At 45.9% G+C, this 19,859-nt stretch overlaps 1 protein-coding gene across 2 annotated transcripts; it reads right to left on the bottom strand.

Annotated features, from left to right (window-relative positions):
• Positions 1–3,416: 3,416 nt before the first annotated feature.
• LOC136496806 (nucleotide pyrophosphatase/phosphodiesterase-like) lies at positions 3,417–13,164 on the bottom strand. 2 transcript variants are annotated; one of them, XM_066492561.1, is made up of 12 exons: positions 12,719–13,164; positions 6,352–6,443; positions 6,167–6,233; positions 5,965–6,084; positions 5,775–5,867; positions 5,538–5,667; positions 5,171–5,252; positions 4,958–5,090; positions 4,634–4,839; positions 4,397–4,522; positions 3,991–4,300; positions 3,417–3,871 (listed from the first exon to the last, which is right to left on the bottom strand). In XM_066492561.1, the coding sequence occupies exons 1-12, from the start codon at positions 12,884–12,886 to the stop codon at positions 3,566–3,568; spliced, it is 1,833 nt and encodes a 610-aa protein (XP_066348658.1). In that variant the 5' UTR covers positions 12,887–13,164; the 3' UTR covers positions 3,417–3,565. The 2 variants fall into 2 exon arrangements, with proteins under 2 accessions (XP_066348658.1, XP_066348659.1); XM_066492562.1 differs by having other exon boundaries at positions 5,171–5,231.
• Positions 13,165–19,859: the final 6,695 nt, after the last annotated feature.

Raw genomic sequence — 19,859 nt, 5'->3', positions numbered from 1 at the left:
AGTTCAACTCGGCGATTGATGGCCTCACCCTAATCGAGCTCCCCCTCTTAGACCGACTTTACACCTGGTCTAACAAGAGAGCAACGCCCACTTTAGCCAGGCTCGACCATACATTCATCAACGAGGACTTCGGTCAACTTTTCCCCAACTCCAACCTAACTCCCATCTCGGCTCCACTTTGAACCATGTTCCTTTGATCCTCACCGCGCCCACCTCCATCCCCAAATCCTTCAAAAATGCATGGCTCAAAAATCCCACCTTCCTCTCTTCTATCCTCCCGGGCTGGTCTGGAGCTTTCGTGTCGTCGGACGCGACTGGCGGCCTGGTGGGACGCATCAAGGCTCTTTGCCATGGAGCCAAAGCCTGGTCCAAGAAACATCGCACCCGCCCCAATGACTATAATAATGCCTCCTTTAATGTGTTGCTCCTGGACATCTATGAGGAGTCCAGGGTGCTGCCCACAGGTGAACAGTGCTTGCGCGAGCTGTGTCGAGACCAGCTTGCCTTGCTCATTGCCCAGTGGGCCACGTACTGGAAGCAGCGAGGAAAGTTTCGTGCTCTCCGGGAAGGCGACACCAATATGAAATTCTTCCATGCCAAGGGCTCCTACAGAGTGCGCCGGAATGCAATCTGCGCTCTAGAGGTGGACGGCGCGCAACTGATCAGCCACGATGACAAGATGGTCACGCTGACCGCCTACTACACCAACATCCTAGGCGGTGAGGTGGCCATGACCTAGAGCTATGACCTCGACCAACTATACACTGGAGCCCAGCGCGCAGACCCGACGCCGCTCATTGCCCCATTCATGGAGCAAGAAGAGCTCCGCGCGGTGCGCGCCATGGCGGTGGACAACGCGCCCGGCCCTGATGGCATCGGGCCTAGTTTCTACTCGGCGGCCTAGGAGACCGTCAAAGACGACGTCGTGCTCTTCCTACAAGTTTTCCATCGTGGTGAAGCCGATTTGCAGCGCATCAACAGAGCAGTCATCGTCTTGATCCCCAAGACGGAGGTGGCCACGTTGCCCGCGGCGTTTCGGCCGGTGTCACTGCAAAATTGCCCCGTCAAGATCCTGACCAAGCTCCTAACCTCCAGGTTGTAGTTGCAGATCGCCAAGCTCGTTGACACAGACCAAATCGGCTTCATCATGGGGAGATCCATCGCCGAGAACTTCGTCCTCGCAACAGATCTGGTCCAGTGCTGCCATAAACGCTGAGCACCAACTCTAGTGATCTAGCTGGACTTCGCGAAGGCCTTTGATTCAGTGAACTATGCGAGCCTCCTCAAGATCCTGCAGGCGCGCGGCTTCCCCATCCAGTGGTGTGACTAGATGTGCCAGCTCCTGGTCACATCCAAGTCAGCGGTGCTCCTAAATGGGGCTCCCGGACCCTGGATAACCTGCAAGAGGGGGCTCAGGCAAGGGGATGCACTATCGCCGTACCTTTTACTGCTGGTCGCAGATGACCTCCAATACCTGATCAAAGCAGACGCGGCGATCAAGCACCCACTGACTAGCAGCACGGCCCCCGTGCTCCAGTACGCCGACGACACCATCATTCTGCTCCGCGCCGACATGGATAGCGTCCAGCGCCTGAAGCTCGCCCTCGACAGCTTCTCCGCAAGCACTGGGCTGGTGATCAACTTTGGGAAGAGCATGACCACGCCACCCCCCCCCCCCCCCCCCCCCCCCCCCCCGCCGAAGTTTCCCAGACATACATGGGGCTCCCCCTCTCCAACGTCAAGCTGCCGCTCTTAGGCTATCTCCAACAACAACAACTAAAATACAAAATCCATTCATACTTTGGGTAACGCTAAAGACAAAATGTTCTATACCTATTCAGCATCTTCTTCAACAACAAGACCCAAAAGAGAATCCTTTCTGCAAATGGGTTTCCAGAAGAGAGGATACCCATATTTGGGTTGTGTCTCTCAGGCAACCTAAAATAGGTCTCCCGTATAGATACTCTGTTGGAGGCTGATTTTAGGTCTCTCACTGTCCATTTTGGGTTTGGTTCTCCTTATTGGAGACGGTCTTAGCCTTCGCCCCGCTCATCCCCAAGGTGGATAGGTACCTCGCTAGCTGGAAGGGTCTCCTCCTAAGTACAGCCGGCAGGGTGGTGCTGATCAATGCCGTGCTGGACGGGCTACCGACGTATGCCATGGGCGCCATGGTGCTACCCCCGGGGGTAGTCAAAACACTGGACGCGCGTCGGCGCGCGTTCTTGTGGACAGGCACGGGCATGGCCTCTGGTGCACAGTGCCTCATCGCTTGGGAGGACGTTTGCAAGGACAAGGAAGATGGCGGGCTAGGGATCAAACGCATTGACACCCAGAACGCCTGCTTGCTGCTCATGCTTCTACACCGGCTTCATCACCCGGATGGCTCAGCCTGGGCTCTCTGGGCCACGAAGCACGTCAACCGGGCGGACCTGAGTGGCGCGCTCCACGGCGCGCATTGGGCGGCGCTCCGTGACCTGCTCCTAGCATACCAGCACATCACCAAGGTCTCGATCGGGGATGGGCGCAGTGCGGACTATTGGAGGGACTGCTGGCTGGTCGATGCGCCGCTGGCCGATCGGCTCCCGGCCCTCTATAGCCACTACGTCGCCCGTGCTACAACGGTGCGCGACGTCGTGCGCGTGAACCTACGTGATCTGTTCCAGCGCCGGCTGACACCCCAGGCATCGGTGGAGCCTGATCAACTCTCCGAGATGCTCTAGGAAGTGACACTAGGCTTGGAGCCGGATGAACGCTCCTGCTTTCTTCGAGGATGGCGGGCACCGGCTGTTGTCAAGGCTCATCTACAAAGCCTCGACGCGTGGTGACCACGACTGCGCCTCCTACTCGCGCGTCAAATTCTTCGGATGGCTCCTCACGCAGGGCAGGATCCATTGTCGTGCGGCCCTGGCCTGCAAACACATCCTCGACGATGCAACCTATGAAATTTGCAAATCAACAGAAGAGACGGCGGATCACATCTTCTCGGAGTGTTCATTCATCCAATCCTTCTGGACGAGCATCAGCTGGCACCCAGGCAACATCGCCATGGTAAACGACCTGTGGAACATGCAGCCTCCCCCGTGCGTCGCGAAGAAGGTCCTGCACCCCCTGCTTCTACTTCTCTGCTGGGAAATTTGGAAGCACAGAAACGATGTTGTCTTCCGTGGACTACCGCCCGATGTTGCCCGGCTCACCTCGGCGTGCAGAGAATCTATCAAGAACCGGAGCTGTCGCATTCCGAGAAAAGAGGAAACTATGGCTAATAGCTGGAGACAAACGCTTTCTATGTAATCTAAACGCCCCTCATCCATGTAATCCTCTGTTGTAACTGTGCAAAGCTCTGCCTTCCACCAACCGAGTTCTACCGGGTATCTGTGTAATGGAATGCAGGTGGGGATCCGTTTTGATGCCCGAAGTTGACCTAAATAAATATGCCCTTTATTTCAATGTACAATTTATATAGGTGGGTCGGTCGACGACCAAATTAGTCACTCACGGTTACACGCGAAGCAGCACGCCAGCACCCACCTTCAGAAGCAACCCCTCTGCTCTGCATGGCTGCATGTCATGTCGCTTTTAAAGCCGGAGGGCAGCTGTCCTTGACGCACGCTAACACGTCCCTGTACTCTCTGTGCATAGTGAAGCTATCGTACACCTTGCCGTCGCTGGACCGTTTGTACTCGTAGAGAAGGGACGAGTAGTTGAATGCCGTGAGCTTGACGAAGCCGTAGTCCATCTCCCTGTAGACGCTCCACGCCGGGACCTGGATGGTGAAGTTGCTCAGGTGGCTGCCGGCGCCCCCAACGACGACGTGGATGGTACCGTTCATGATGCCAGAGTAGTGGGACTTCTCTGAGCTCATGCATTGTTCCTGCACAGCAAAATTTCCGTTTCAGTAATTATTAGCACGCGTTCTAAATTGTACTTGCAATTTGGAACAGGATGGAGTAATAAACTTGTGGTGGAAGAAAGGAGGAGCAGCAGAGGTACCTCATAGACAGGGCATGTCCTCTCGTAGTTGTGGACATGGCCGTAGAACGCCAAGTCCACCCTATACTTCTGCCAGAGCTTCTGGAGGCTTTGCCGGGACATTGGCTCAGCAAACGATCTGTCTCTGCCGTAGAAGAAACCGGACGAGTAGCCGAGGACGCGATGAGCGATGAATATCAGCCACGGCTGTTTCTTCCGGTCGACCGTGGCGAGGCAGTTCTCGATGAACTTGTACTGCTCCGTGCCTTCCCGCCAGTCGTGCTCGCTGTCCGCAACGCAGAACCGGAACATGCCATAATCTGTGGAGTACCTGATGAACAAGACCAAAAGGTTTTGTGTCCGGTGAAATGTCACCGTTGACGATCCAGCAATGTTCATATATGATAGATTGAGTTGCACTGCATACCAGTAGTTTGCTCTGTTTTCTGTAGGTGTATAGTACATGGTCTCAGCTAACACACCACACTCCCCTCCAGAGTCTGTTCCATTGAAGTATGACCCACTGTTGGGCCAATCTCGTTCATGATTCCCACTGAATCAGGCAAAACAAGCTGGTATCAATCACCGGAGATTTCTGAAAGACATCTAAAGGGACTGAGTGGTTTCAATTCCAGGGGGAAAAAGAACTGAAAAGATTATAAACCTCGCAATCATGTAAGGGACTCGTGAAGTGATCTCTTCCACTTGTTGTGTGAACTGATCCCATTGTGAAATGTACCCATTGGCGTAGGTAATGTCGCCAATGTGGAACACTATGTCTATGTTGTCAAGGTCCTTGATTAGTGTATCAGTAGTGTTAAGTGACCCAGGCTGGTAGTTGGCGTATTCGTTGCTTCCATCCCTCTCGGCCTATCGTATTGATGTCATAAAACAGCGACAAAGCCGATAAGGACTATGCACTGAGAATGTGAAATATTTGTTGGACACAATCATGTAATAGTCATCCATAGCAATCTTCATATGTTACCTTTCCCATATCTCCGAAAATAACAACACGCTGCAGTGACTTCTGACCAGGATAAGGAGGTGCTTTGAAGGAAGATAATTTGCCCCAAACAACACTTCCATCTGGCAGCATATGCCCAATTTTGTAGTAGTACCTGGTCAGGGAACAAATACAAGTACTCAGGAAACTAGTGTTCGAAACTGAGAAAACTTTCTCCAGGAGGCAAGAATTTACTCTTTATTTGGCCACAAGTCTGTTAGGAAAGCTGTGTGTATGAAACCAGGATCTCTCCAACCTACAGAACGAGCAGGATCTCCTGCACAAGTGCAGTTAGACACTTCAGGTAACAAACTGAAACTAACATTGGTCCCCAGTAAAAGATTCTCTGTATCCTGCAGTTTCTTGCCATGGATATCAGGTAAACAGCTTGGAGGCTTACTAAATACAGTAGAATGGACTCAAACTAAATTGGGACAGCAAGCTACCAAAATTAGCATTTCATGTCTCCAGCAAATATCTAAGGAATATAATTTTGTATTTTTCTCTCAGTAACCATTTTTTTTTTCTGTGCTACTGGATAGAATGTTCATATAAGCCATACCGCAGATGCTATCACGATCAAAAGTGACAGTGCCAGCTGCAGTGCGTACCGGGGGGCTCCATTTTATTCCCCATTCGACAAAGGGATATGCCTCATTGATATCATAGCCACTTGTCCATGTTACAGTCATCTAGCCAACATACAAGAGAAATTTGAGAGCGTGCATGGTTGCAATTGGACCTTCTAAGCCAGATTCCTCAGCTTCAGGCATAGAGGAGACAGGAGAGAACAACCAACCTCGTTCCAGGATTTTCCTTGCGCTAGGCGTGGATAAACTGGAGCCTTTGGGTTTGCAAAAGCAATAGCATTTGATACTGCAATAAGTTTCGGCTGTAAAAGAGAAATAGATGAAGTCAGGGTCATTGCTTTCCATCGAATGATATAGAAGGGATAGCATGACACTGCAGTGCCTTATGCAGTAACTGACATTAGAGAGTCCTCCAGTGAACAATGCAAATGAAAAGTCTTGCCGCTGGTTGATCAGCTGAAACTTCAGTGCCCCTTTCCCGGACTTGCCATAATCTGATGAATAATTTGTAACCTGATACTGAAACCAGCATATAAGAAGATTTAAGTCCGATATTTATCAGAAGAATGTGAAGATTACGCATTTATTTGTTTCATCTGACCTTTATTGGTGCTGAGCATATCACAGGACCTGGGCCAGATCCGTGAGAACCAGGGCATGTGGATGCGCTGCAAGAAAGTGAAGAAACCTATTAGATCATGATTGCCACCATACAAAAACTCGCACAATAAAAATGAAGACCCTGTGTACTTTCAACTTCAATTGAGATGATGTAAACAAGCATACTTGAAGTTTGAAGGAGAAAATACGCCAATCCAATCATCATCACTTGGATGGGGAATAACAAATTCAACGTTCACCCAGGCAGTATCTTCGCCCTGTGAACAAAACGCTGTCATATTTCTTTTCTTGCAGTAAAGGGCTGACAGGAGTAGTATTTCAAAGATACAAGGTATTTGTCAAAAGTTCCTTAGGTGCGCTTTCAAATGTCAAATACTCTCTCCGTTTCAAATTATAAGATGTCCTAGCTTTTCTAGATATATTATCTTTTCTATGTATCTAGACATAATGTATATCTAAGTGTCTAGCAAAAACTATATATGTAAAAAAGTCAAAATATCTTATAATTTGGAACGAAGAAAGTATTTTTTTTTCCTAATCAAAGAATCAATGACCTAAGATCTACTTGATTTTCGTCACATAAAAAATTGGCCGTTACAACTTACAAACACACTACTACATTTCATCACCTTTGGCTCAAAAACTGCCCTCACAGTTGATTTCGCGAATCGACGGTAAACAATGGACAGATGTGGATCTTCCTCGAATCTGCCGGGGCAAACAGAGACCACGAGTCCTCAACACGAGGACCTCCTGCGCGGATAGCTACATTATGTCGTGGCAGTGGGTGGCATACCATGTTGGGCGGACCGAAGAATGGACCACCATAGCTATGCAAACACAACGGAGTCCACAGGCGGGGGCCAATATATGGTTCTCAATCCGAAGCTTAGAGGGTGGAATGGCACCTGGAAGACGGATGGTTAGATGGGAATGGTGCTGGGTTGGGACAATAGGCTTTTCACATTTCTAAACAACACTCGGTTGTCTTAGGAGCTCCGAACACGCGATTTTGGGAGCGTCCGATCCGCACGGGACGCGGTGGAGGCCGTCCAATTCCCCAACGCTTGTGCCCACGGCTCCTTCCTCTCTCCTCTCCGGTGGCGGCGGTAGCAGGTTCCGGCAGAGCCGGCCTCCTCCTCCTCCTCTTACTCCTCCTGGATCTGAGCCCACTAGAGACAAATACGATGGCGGCGGTGGCTAGGGTTCCGGCGAGCCTCTCCCTCACTTTCTTCTCCAGCACTGTCGGGTATAGAAGAGGCCGGCCAGAGGAGGTAGGTAGGCCAGGCGGTGGGATGGTGGTCGGGCGGTTTAGGTGGCCAGGCGGCGGCTGGGCTAGGGAGGGGCAGGGGCGTCGCTGGTGGGGATGACCATGGCGGAGCTCCGGTGAGGAGGGGGGAGGGGAAGAAGGCGGTTGCCGCGAGTGCTAGGGTTCACTAGAGCTCCGGCACGCTAGGGCCGGCAAACCCTAGTGCCTGCGGCGGGGCGGTGGTCGGCGGTGGGGGTGAGGACGAGCAGGAACGATGGCGGGCAGTTGGAGGAGGAGGAAGAACATTGCCAAAAAAAAATTGGGTGTGGGGTTGAAGGCGAAACACGCGAATGACAGATAGCTAGACTTTATGGAACGCTAGTACTTTTGTCTCGTATTTCATATGCTAAATTTGATCTAATATAAGATAATTTGACTTAGAACGACTCCAAATCTCATAATATTTTAGGAGAGAGAAGTGGAGTGATATGGAGGTTAGGGCCACGGTCCTGGGCACGACCAAAAGAATAATCTAATATCTGTTGAATTTTTTTGGCACAAGTCAATGTGACCTTAGGCATGATACAATTTTCTAATCGCTCAGCCCACCGAACCGTGCAACAAAAAAGATATCAACATTCCTAGTGCAGGGAAGCTCCTGTGCACCATGATTTGGATACCGTTCACGCATTGGAGGCGTGATTAGCGAAATCACCGGGCGAGAGAATAAGCTACGAAACGTATGCACAAGAGGAATATCATCCAACGGTGCAGAGATTTTTTTTCCTCGAACCGCCCTTCTCCTTAGGGATGGAGAATAAAAATAGATATCTGAATTATCTGACATTCATATCCGTTAAGACTTGTAATATGAAAATCTGTGTTCATATATGTTTCTAACATGGATACTAAACGGATGTATCCGAGTTCGTTTTTCAATATTTTTCTCTTTCCAATTCTAGATCGGTGTCCATGTTTGATAAAAAAATATAAAATATCCAACATTTATCCAAAGAACAAGGTATAATGAATTTATTTAAAACTTCCTCTCCATAATTAGTGACTAGTTATTTAATTATAATATTACTAATGATATATTGAAACTATTTAAAAATATATCTATAAATAAATTTGAATATTAAATTAATGGTATTTATGATACATAAAAATTAAAATTTAGTTTAAACCTAATATATTTGTTGTCGTAAATTATTTTAATACTTTAGTTTATTCATTTCTGATGTAAGTTATACAATTTATAATTTCCTGATAAATATTATATAAATAATGATTGATTAATTGATATATTAATTATTAATATTTATTGATAATTATATTATTTTTTATGAGCTATCTTGTCTATGCTATATACCCACATACTTTATTATTTATCTGTGTAATAATTTTGTAATTTAAAACATGGTAGAGGAAAATGGCTACATGTTGCCTACCACTCTTATTTGAATTATTCAATTGACCAATCATTTATTAAATATTATCCATTATAATTTAGTTCACTTTGGGATAATTAGAAGTGTACTTTGATTTTATTTTATCTTAGTTATCGATGAGCTTAGTAGTAAAATTCTATTATGTACGTTGAATTTAACAATATGCACTTTGAGAGTTTGAGTTGAATTGAGTAAATATCTGACTGAGAATTCGAATCTGAGACATCATTTTTGTATTCGTATTCAATCCCGCGTAGTATATGAATTTAAATTAAAATGTAGTAAAAGGTGATATGAGAATCTGATTCTATACCATCCGTTGCGTCCCTACTCCTGTTCTGTCTTTTCTCGCCGTCTCCGGAAACCTGCTTCTCCCGTGCGTCTTGCGTGCATCGATCGGGAACTCTGTGCTGAGCACTGAGCACTGAGCACCAGTAGAGATCGACCAACCGCTGGCGCGGGGTCCTAATCAAGCAAAAGCACCGCAGCAGTAGGCGGTGGCCATGGCCTGGGTGCTGGACTGGCGGAGCTGGCTTGGACCACTGCCGGAGGAGGTACCGAGGTCCTAGGGAGGAGACAGAAAAAGCACAGCTCCGCAAGACGCCGGAAAGCAGTGCCAGCGACAAACAGCCAAGCTAGCCAGCCAGCGCCAAGAGCCAGCAGGTATTAGAATTCCCCAATCTTGCAATCTAGGTCTTTATTATAATTTCCTAATACGGAGTATTTATGAAAATTTCTTTAGAGTTCTATATTTAGAAGAGTGAAGAGGACAAGACACTGAAATCATTTTATTGATTATTCATTCCCATGTTATTACACCTATTTTGCAACCAAGGTCACTAACAATATTGTGACATATCAGCAGAATTGATGACTTAGCATGTTAATTACAAAGAGAGGGATAAAGAAAGTTTCACAGAGAGTTTTATCTGCATGAAACCTGTTCATAAAAAATGATGTGGCAGTCTTGGTATCCACACCATGAAACTCACCACTTTGACTGGCCTAACAACAACTATGAAAAGGATGAGAACTAAGCAGATCATCCCAAATCGACTGATCAGACATGTCAGAGACTCAGAATAAAAGAATTCAACATGTTTGTAGAGGTTTACTCGTCGTGGTATCTGAACACTGTGGGTCTATTTGGAAGAGCTTCACATATGTACAACCAAATCTAGAGCACCAGATCCACTATGGAGCAGCTTCTACGGTGGATTTGGGATCCGGCTAGTGCTAGACAAATTATTTGAAAGAGCTCCATGGCGGATCGACCGGGCTAGCCCAAAAGCTAGCCAATTGCATCCCATAAGTCGGAGCTCTTCCTCATCCCCTCCCTCTTGAAGGAAGCCGAGCCAGAAGCACACAACGGATGCAAGGTGTGGGCGCGCAAGGCGGACAGCAGCGGCGTCTGGAAGCAATCGTGAAGCCACAATAGTGTTGGGGAAGGAAGCTGCGTGGACAGAAGCGGCGCCGGGGAACGAATAGTGTGGCCTCGGCAGCGCCGAGAAGGAAGCTGCACAGACAACAGCGACACCATGGAAGGAAGTGGTGGCGAAGAGCGGAGGCTGTAGCGAGTGGGTACATCTGGGCGAGCATGACGTCGCCGGAGGGGAGGGCCGACGTCGTCGTCGGAGAGGAGCGGAGGCTGATGTATCGAGTGGGTACATCAGTGCAGTACAATGCGCGGCGCAAATGGGCTCGCGGCGATGGGAAAGAAGCGAGAAAAGAAAGAGCGAACCATTATTTCTGTATAATCAATAGTATGGTGGGTAATTTTGGATAACTGTAGGAATTCATGTGTTTTCGGAGCACTCCATGAAATCTATAAATCTGACCCCAAGATCTGATCATTTTTTTGTGCATCTGGATTCTTTAGAGTTGAGAAGTTTAGCTTAAAAGAAGTTAATCTAGAATTGTTTTTCATAGATCTAGAGCCGGTGGAGCACTTCCAGATGGAATCGTTTTTCACAGATGAGAGGGGAACAAACACCAGGGGATCACATGCATAAAACTATCCATGTCACTTCACTTGTCATGGTGGCAAAATACATTGTGTGACGTACATTTAATCGTAAACGCATATATTTTATAGTTTAAAAATGCACCCGTTTATTTATTTTGCAACATGTTAGACCAAAGTGATACAACCACACAAATTGTATGGTGAATGTAATTTACTATTTATTTATTTACTAGCAAACATGTCTATGTGTTCTACTGAACTTAATATGTTTCGGAATTGGATTCTTTTTCACTGGTGGATGTGAGTTATTCTAACTTAGACCATGTTTGGTAAAGTTCAAGCTTTTTTTCCACTGGAACAGCAGTTTCGAATGGCTCATCCTACTAAACCATTTGGTAGGGCTCCTCCATTGGAGTTGGAGTCAAAGCGAGAGAAGAGCCCTACCAAATGTCAAATGGGGTCTTACTCTCTCAGTCCATTTTTAGTTGTCGTTCTCATTTTCCGAGAAATCAAACATACTTAAGTTTTAAAATATATATAATAAAATATTATACATGATTAATATCATTAGATAGATCGTTGAATCTATTTTTAAAATAAATTTATTTTAGGATACAAATGTTACTAACAGTTTTTTATAAGTCTAGTTAAGCTTAAGAAAATTTGACCAACGTAAATATCATTGCGACACTTAAAAAAGGACACGGGTCACGGATCCTGATCACGTACAAATACGATGGGAGCGAGGATAATTTGAGAAGTAAAAAAAATAGGGGGAAACGGATTGGAAGAAACACGTGCTTATTAGGTATAGATTTGTTTAAGTTGTTCTTCGGAAAACAAAGGAGAGGCAAGAGTACAGATCTCACTTCTATTTTTTTTTACGAACACCTCCTGCCAGGAATTAAATACAAATCTACATGTACATATATGAATGCATGGAGTCTAAGTTTGAAGGCTGGAGGGCGCGAATATTCGGAGGGGCGGAAATACTGTTCTTAATTGGAGGACCCAGTCAAACCCAATAATTTGGCAGTCAGTATTGGACTTGAAATAATTTATACCGAGATGACGCGGAGAAAGTGTGCATGCCTCTCAGCAGCTCACTCCTTGTCCTTGGAAGGTTCATTACGAAACCGGCCATGACCTGCGGCCATTTGGCCAGTTACTGCTCTCCCCTCCGTTATGGCCTAGTACGGCGTATGCTGCAAGTGGACGCAAAAGAAGGGGCCCCATTGCGTTGCGCTCACGAAATCCTACTGCAATGGGGTTGGTTTCATCCCCTTCAGAGGTCTACGGTGAATAATGGATTTAGGTTCCTTTTTTATTGGATTTTGATTGATGGGATCAAAAAGAGGAACTATACATTGCCAAATGCTTTCCCTAGGATTCTTCTTCTAAGCGCGGGTTTAGTTAAGGGAATTTGGGTTACTGTAGTATTTTCGTTTTTATTTGGCAATTAGTGTTCAATTATGAACTAATTAGGCTCAAAACGTTCGTCTCGTAATTTCCAACCAAACTGTGCAATTAGTTTTTTTTTCGTCTACATTTAATGCTCCATGCATGTATCGCAAGATTCGATGTGATGGGTACTAGTATCACTTTTTGGGAATTTAGGAGTACAAACTAAACACGCGCTAATTTGTTGGTTAATTTGGTAAGTCGTTTTAACGCAATGCATGCCAGTCTGGCAGTCTCTAGAGAGAATGGACTTTTTCAGCAGCGCAAGAATCCAAGGATGAGCAGGCGACGGGCGGCACTTGGAAGAATAATGCATAATTCCAAGCACGCAGGTCGCAGAGATACGACCAAAAAAAAAAATCTAAAGCATCTGAATTAATGGCAGAGGCATATGTATGTACATACCTTGGTTCCCAGCAGCTCCGGCGAGGCCCGTACCGCGGCGGCCGCGTCCAGCGCGACGCGGGCGCGGTGGATGGCGATGCGCGACAGCGGCTGCACGCCGCCGTGCCCCGCGGCCGCGGCGGCGAGCAGTAGCAAACACGCCAGCCGCGCTGCGCCTTCCGGTCTCATGACGATGCTATCTTTCTTTTTGAGAAGCTCTTTAGATTAGATCGAGACTGGTGTTTCGAAATTAAGGAGAGCACCGAGCAGCTTCGCGGCCGCGCCGTTTTTATGAGCGCACGCTATGTCTACGTGTGGGACTGTGGGCGCACTGGCTGGAGAGGTGGGAACTCAAACGAGACGGGGGGAGTTGACTCGGGCGGAACGCGGCGCGGTACAGCGGTGTCCAGTTTCGCAAGGGCTCGTAGAGATTCCCGCCCCGCCGGATGTAATATGCTTGTGTTTACATTTTGATTCACGCGGCGTACAAATCAATGGAGACGAGGAAGTTATATGCTTCGGATGCCCCGAAATTTGGTGTCCTCAGTCCTCACGCGCTGATTAGCTGATGCTCCGTCTGTCCCAAGCTTCAATTTAGTTTAACTGAATACAATATGGAATCGATAATAATACGAACCAGCCAGGCGCCCGGACGTACCAATCCCCTCCAACCCCCCCCCCCCCCCCCCCCCCACGCACTCGCTCTCCCCCCCTCCCCCGCACGCACTTACTCTTGGGCCGCCCCTGGGACGGGATGCCGTGCCCTGCTCGCCCGTGCTCCCTCCCTCCCTCCGTGTCTCTCCCTCCGTGACCTCCATGCGACCCGCGCTCCCCAGCGACCCGGCTCCCTGCTCCCCTCACCGGAGACGAGGACAATGGCGGCAGCTCCGACGAGGTAGGTCGGTCCTTCTCTGAATCTGAGCCATCCTCCTCCTTCTCCTCTGGATCTGAGGGACGCGGCGGTGGCTAGAGTTCTAGTGAGCTCTGGGGTCCTATACCCTCCTCCCCCGGTGAGCTCGAAGGTGATGGGCCATGGCGGGAGTAGCCTGTACCTCGAACCCATCCCCTTGCTGTTTGTAAGCCGTTGTCCGTTTTCTCCATATTGCAATAGGTTTTTTTGGGATGTTCATGATTTTCGAATGTTGCAATGGGATTTTTAGGTTATTGCAACATATAATTTTTGAATGTTTCCATTTTTCATGTTCCATGATTGACTTTGTGATGTTGCAGCATGTTTTTCAATGCTGCACTACTATATTTTTGCAATGTTGTAGTATTTATATTCCGATATTACACTACATAATTTTTTCATATGTTTGCGATATTGTACTTGAAGTGTTTCGTGCTCTTTGGGACAGGGGCGGTGGGGGAACGGGGGCGTGTTGGGGAACAGAGACGCGAGCGCAGTGGGGAACAGAGGACACGAGCGTGGTGGACGCAATTCCATTCCATTCTGTTCCGATCCGATTCTGCGGGGGCGGGCGGTTTGGGAAGGGGAGCGGCATCCATACACAGTGCTCGCGCCGGTCAGTCCAAGCGCTAGGATGCCTGATATGGAATATATTATATTATAATATTCCTCTTTGATGTGGTACATGTTAATACTCTTCTCTATAAATGTCGTCAAACTATGGTAAAACTTAGCATAGTTTAACTTAGGACAAACTTAGATCGGCGGAACTATGGGGGCCAGCAGGGGCTGTGGCCCCCCTATGCTGTAGAAATCCTTTTTAATACCCTTATACAAACTGTAATTTACAGCATATTAAGGCACAAATTCATCCATTTTTATTGTAAAATTGTGATTTTTCGTTACGAATACTAACTAAATATGTAAAAACATAAAAAACAGTCGAAAACATACACTTATATATATAATTATCATACATAGAGGTATCATCATATTTATCCGGCGCCCCTTAATCCAAGTCGCTGGTTTCGCCACTGATCACTTATATTTTAGGTTTGAGGGGGCAATAAATTATATGGTCGAGCTTTCATGGATATTGACACCAAACCATACTTAAGGAAAGTCCCAGGAGTTCCAAACACCACTGTACAAAATATTTTTTTGTAACAGTATCTTCATCATCAATTTGTTAAGAATCGTTTGTGGTAAATGTTTATCGCCGGCTATTGGAACCAATGACGAAAATGATTATCATCGTCAGCTTGTGTCCTGAACTAGTGCTGATAATAATTTTCACCGCGGTCTCCTGCCACAAAGCGATATGAACATGTGTGCGGTGCAAAAACATATTCCTTAGAAAATAGGCCCACTCTAAAACACCAAGCACAACATACGTAGATGAAAGTGTAGGGACCACGAGGCCTAACAGGGATGATGAATTAAGCAGCTTAAAACTACTTCTTATGGCCTCTAATTTTAACTTACGCAAAACCTATGAAAGAAAAAACTATCTAGATCTGCAATTAATATTTCGCTATAGGTGTGTTGCTGTCTCTACCGCAAAAGAATTATGCAACCTAGGTGATGGTACCAGGATCCTAAGGGTTCCACAGGACTAACTCCTTGCCATGGGCCTGGGCCAGCTCATGGTCTGCTTGAAGATACGAAAGAAGGTGGCGTGATTTCCAAGCTATTAAGGACCAACCTAGTCAGAAAAGTTAGTCTCTGTAATAAAACTAGAACTCCTCTGTTCTAACCGACTAGGACTAGATTAGTGCATCTCCCCTCTAGACTATATAAAGAGAGGCAGGGCCACCGCCTTGTACACACAAGCATACGAAACAATCCAACGCAAAGGCATCATGCCGAACTGGACGTAAGGTATTACACTATCCTAGTGGCCTGAACTAATATAAATCGCTATCTTTGCATTTACCATCGAGTTCTGCATATGCCGAAGCCCTTCAATCACCGCTGGGGTAACCTCGTGACGTGCTGTCGGTCCTCAAACACTGACACTAGGTTCGAATCTTATCAACTAGTTTATCAACTAGTTTATCAACTAAACTAGAAAGGTAAAGCACACAACCAAAGTACACAATGTAAATGATAGAGATGCAAACTCCTGTTCAAGGACGCCAATATTTTTATCAAGGTATCATGAAACACACAAGCTTTCCCCCTAGTCCTTGTTGGAGCCCCTCGCAAGGAAGCCCTCGCAAGGTCCAAGCTCTCGGTCAGGTAACTCTGTGGATACCCCTACGCCTTCCCCATGTGCAAGTGGCTCTCTAGCAATCCTCTCCCAAACCGCTCCCCACCGTCTTCACTATCGAGCTTCTAGCCAAACCGCCACAGGCCTCGTTCCCTCCGGTACACGGTGGTGACCACACCACAAATGCGGTTGTCGTGGTCTCGCAAGACTACAAGCCCCTCCGAGTATAAATACAGTGTGCGGAAGCACCTTACTTTTCAAGGTATACAAACCTCACTAAACACTAGGCCTAAACCTAGAGCAAGCGCAATTAAAGAGGTCTAACTAGCCTAAGCACTTCGCAAAGCACCTACACTAATCACCTATCTTCTCTTAAGCACTTGTGGTGTTTAGAGCACTTGGTGGGATGTCTAGACACTCCTATCTCTTTAGCACACTCCATCGACCTCAAAATGGTTGGCCATGGGGGTATAAATAGCCTCCCCAAACAATAGAAGCCGTAGGAGACTTAGCACACATTTCTGTGTGACCGTCAGACCGTCTAACAGTGGTCAATGGACAGTCCGACTCCCCACTCCCATGACTAGCCGTTGGAACTAGCCACTGCTACTGCTGACCATTGGGTCACTGAAAGCTGGGCCCCATGAAGCACTTGGTACGACGCCATGCATCGGCGTAGTCCAACACCCAAAATCCTTCTTTGGAACCTCTCTAGACACCGTCGGATGTTGGCGCAATTGGTTCAATGCCCGCACTCTTCACTTGGTCCAACGTGTTTTGCAGCGATGAATAGTGGGACCGATTGGTCCGGCGCCCTTGTTCCACCTTGGTCCGACACCTTCTACTGAAAGTCGCATGCTAGGGTTTGTTCAGCCTTATTGATCTAACACCCTCAGGGTCTGACGCTCCGCAACACCCTTTCTCAACTTATTTCTTCATGATCTTCGTGTTTGGCTTGGTTCCATCTTGTGGCTTGAACTTTTGCTTGTCTTTAAGGTCTTCAACAATGCTTCTAATGTCTTGCTTGAGGTTTTGATCCTCTAGATCACCTCATCACCTAAGGCCAAGTCCACTTTTGCACCTTTGAACTATATAAAAAATACACTAGCAAATTATATTAGTCCAAATGATCATATTGATCATCAAATATTAAAATCCAAACTAAATGGGCCAAGGGTCCATTTTCCTTACAATCTCCCCCTTTTGGTGCTTAATGACAACACGATCAAAGCAAGCAAATAATATATACAAAAATTAAAATGCAATCTACTTTCTAGGATGCAATGCAAAGGCAAGATTATATGATGCTAAAAGATACTACTTGTAACAAATTTTGAGAACATATCTTTCCCTTTCCAATGTCCCCTTGTGTGGTATTTTGGACTTAAGCCTCCCCCTAACTTCATAATCTACTTCCTCCCTTTTTTGGACCATCTCCCAAAATAGGTTTTTCCTCATTTTTCTTTACAATCTCCCATAACCACAACCACTTGTACCATCCAATGACAGTTGTATGCTTGATACCACTTGCAACCTTGAAAATTTTTGAATTTGTGGATTTTGGTATTTATTATGGGGTGGGCTTGCTTTTGGTCCTACAAATTCTCCCCCTTTGGAATCAAACACCGAAAAGGAAGACATTAGTAGCACAAGGGAGGGTAAAAATTTATGATCCTTTATATGTGGATGGAATTGATCACAAAACTTGACACTCACATTACATAGACTAAGATGCTCATAAGTATATGCATACATATGGTGTATAGCAAGGCATACGCATAATCGGCAAATTAATGCACAAAAGAGTTTAATCTATATAATGCATACCAAATTGAATATCAACATAATGACATCGATTTATGGATACCATATGTAGAAATCCATTTGGATTGATACCAATTGTAGGACTTTGAAGGAATAATGCTTATCTCCAAGGACTCTATTTTTCTTGCAATGAGACTACTACACACATGATAATCTTGAAACAAGAGTTAATCTCAAAGCTTCCAACTTATAGAGTGACCTCCCCTTAAAAGTTTGCATACAAGCATGGAATACTTGGAGACATGCACATGAACTATTAAGGTCAAAATAGCACTTGAAAGATGACACCACTTGAAGGTGGGAATCATTTTTATAGAGTCACTTTCATCAAATGATCCAACAATGATTTGATTCTCCTCACAATATAAAACCTCCTAGATGATTATATGCACCAAGTCACTTTCATCTTTAGCTTGATTAATGACATGACTAAATGCAACAGCATAACCATGGCCCTTTGGCGCCCAAGCCGTCACTTGCCCTTCACCTACGCTTGGTCCTTCGAAGCATTTTTCATGCTATCTTCACCCTCACAAGCCAATCCAAGTTATACCATGATTTGAATTAACAATAAGCATACATTGAATTCCATGAAGTGAAAACATCTTCATTAACACTTGATTTCATAGCAAGCTCTTTAAATGAGACCATTCCATATGCAAGACCTCATGTCTCGTATACCAATTCAAATATGCTTGCTTTCATATGAATCATAGATGTCCCATAACATATAAGCCATTGCTTGAATTTTATTTGTATTGTTGTCTTGTGCTTGAACTAGATTGTCTTTACAATAACACATCATTTTTGCTTTTCATTTGAACACAATATGGAACACCATCAAGCTTGCCTTTGTGATTGAACCAACTTTCTCGATCGATGGAATCGGTGATTCTAAAAACCTAACATCCGTAAGGAGTCTCAATCGTAGCTCACTCGTTGCCTTACTCTCCCACAAGATCACACTAAATACAATAGGTGCGTGATCTACTAGATTCTTATATAATCAATTTATCACCTTTTGATACACTTCACATGATATAACAACTCATATCTCAAGTGTATGAAATATAATAAATTGCCTGACACTTGGAAAACTTGTTAGTCCTTTCACCGTGTTGTCATTCAGTCATCCAAAACCCACTAAAGGGCTAGATGCACTTACACTTGGCAAGGAAATTAAATAAAATAATTGCAGCAAACTCCTTTTTCCATGTTAGAGTCCAGATGGAGCTTGTATGTGAGGAGTAGTATGAAAGTATAAGTAAATTGTTGAGCTTTCCCTATCAATCTAAGTTTTTGGAATAAACTAGTTGTTGCATACAATAAATAAGTATTTCTATATACCCTAGTAAACAATAAGAATATTAAGAGGTCTCGTTTACTCTCTGAAGAGCAAAAAGAGTCCATTTTGTTAATGGAATGGCAGAAGGAGGCTAGGCGCATGGTAGTTAATACACTGCATTAGACACATCAAAGACTGTATGTCAACAAATAGAATAGTAAAAATGGAGACTAGAGATGGAGATATATGTGATCCTCGAGGGAAAACTAAGTTTCAAATGATTGTATTCTGGAGTTCGTTAGAGATCATAGATTGTAATATACAGTATCGGATGAGTGCATGATCAATATATCACTGCCGGTCGACAATATATATGCCAACCTGGCAATAATAGCTAGACATATCACTGCCGGGTGATTCTTTGACCCAACACAGGTTGCCAACCCGGTAGTGATAGGCCATCCCTATCTCTACCAATTGCCGGCATGAATTCCGGCAATGATGATGATTGCTTCCTACCCAGCAGTGATTATTACTTTTCGCGTAGTGGCAGACTCTTGGGTACAATCACAGGCAGTACAACTCAACCGACTGAGGCCGTGCCTTGAGCCTGATGATGGCGCTTGCAGCCAGCACATCACTGCTTGATGTCTCCTCCCAATGACTCTCATGGTGATCACTCATCTCCGTGATGCCATCCAAGCTGCTGTGAGGAGTCCCCTCTTCTGGTGGCCACACAAACGTTGGCTTTTCAAGTGGCACGTTGGGCGCTGGCACCGACTTGGCGACGACCTGCACCACCTCGGCCATGCTAGGACGATCCAACGGGTTCGGGTTGGTGCATGCCAACCCAAGGAGCAACAACCGGGTGGCGCCATCTGATCATACCCTTCCGTGGAGACGACATTTTTGTCGACTGCTTCTAGCAGTC

This window comes from Miscanthus floridulus, chromosome 12 (genome assembly GCF_019320115.1).
Source record: "Miscanthus floridulus cultivar M001 chromosome 12, ASM1932011v1, whole genome shotgun sequence".
Taxonomy (NCBI): domain Eukaryota; kingdom Viridiplantae; phylum Streptophyta; class Magnoliopsida; order Poales; family Poaceae; genus Miscanthus; species Miscanthus floridulus.
The sequence above is the reverse complement of the archived record's forward strand: the minus strand, read 5'-3'. Positions and strand labels throughout refer to the sequence as shown.

Excerpts from the sequence above, each read along its gene's own strand:
- LOC136496806 (XM_066492561.1), bottom strand. The coding sequence starts at position 12,886 with ATGAGACCGGAAGGCGCAGCGCGGCTGGCGTGTTTGCTACTGCTCGCC. Across the intron at positions 5,868-5,964 it reads TCACTGGAGGACTCTCTAAT|CCGAAACTTATTGCAGTATC; the intron begins GTCAGTTACTGC and ends TCTCTTTTACAG. Across the intron at positions 5,668-5,774 it reads AAGGAAAATCCTGGAACGAG|ATGACTGTAACATGGACAAG; the intron begins GTTGGTTGTTCT and ends TATGTTGGCTAG.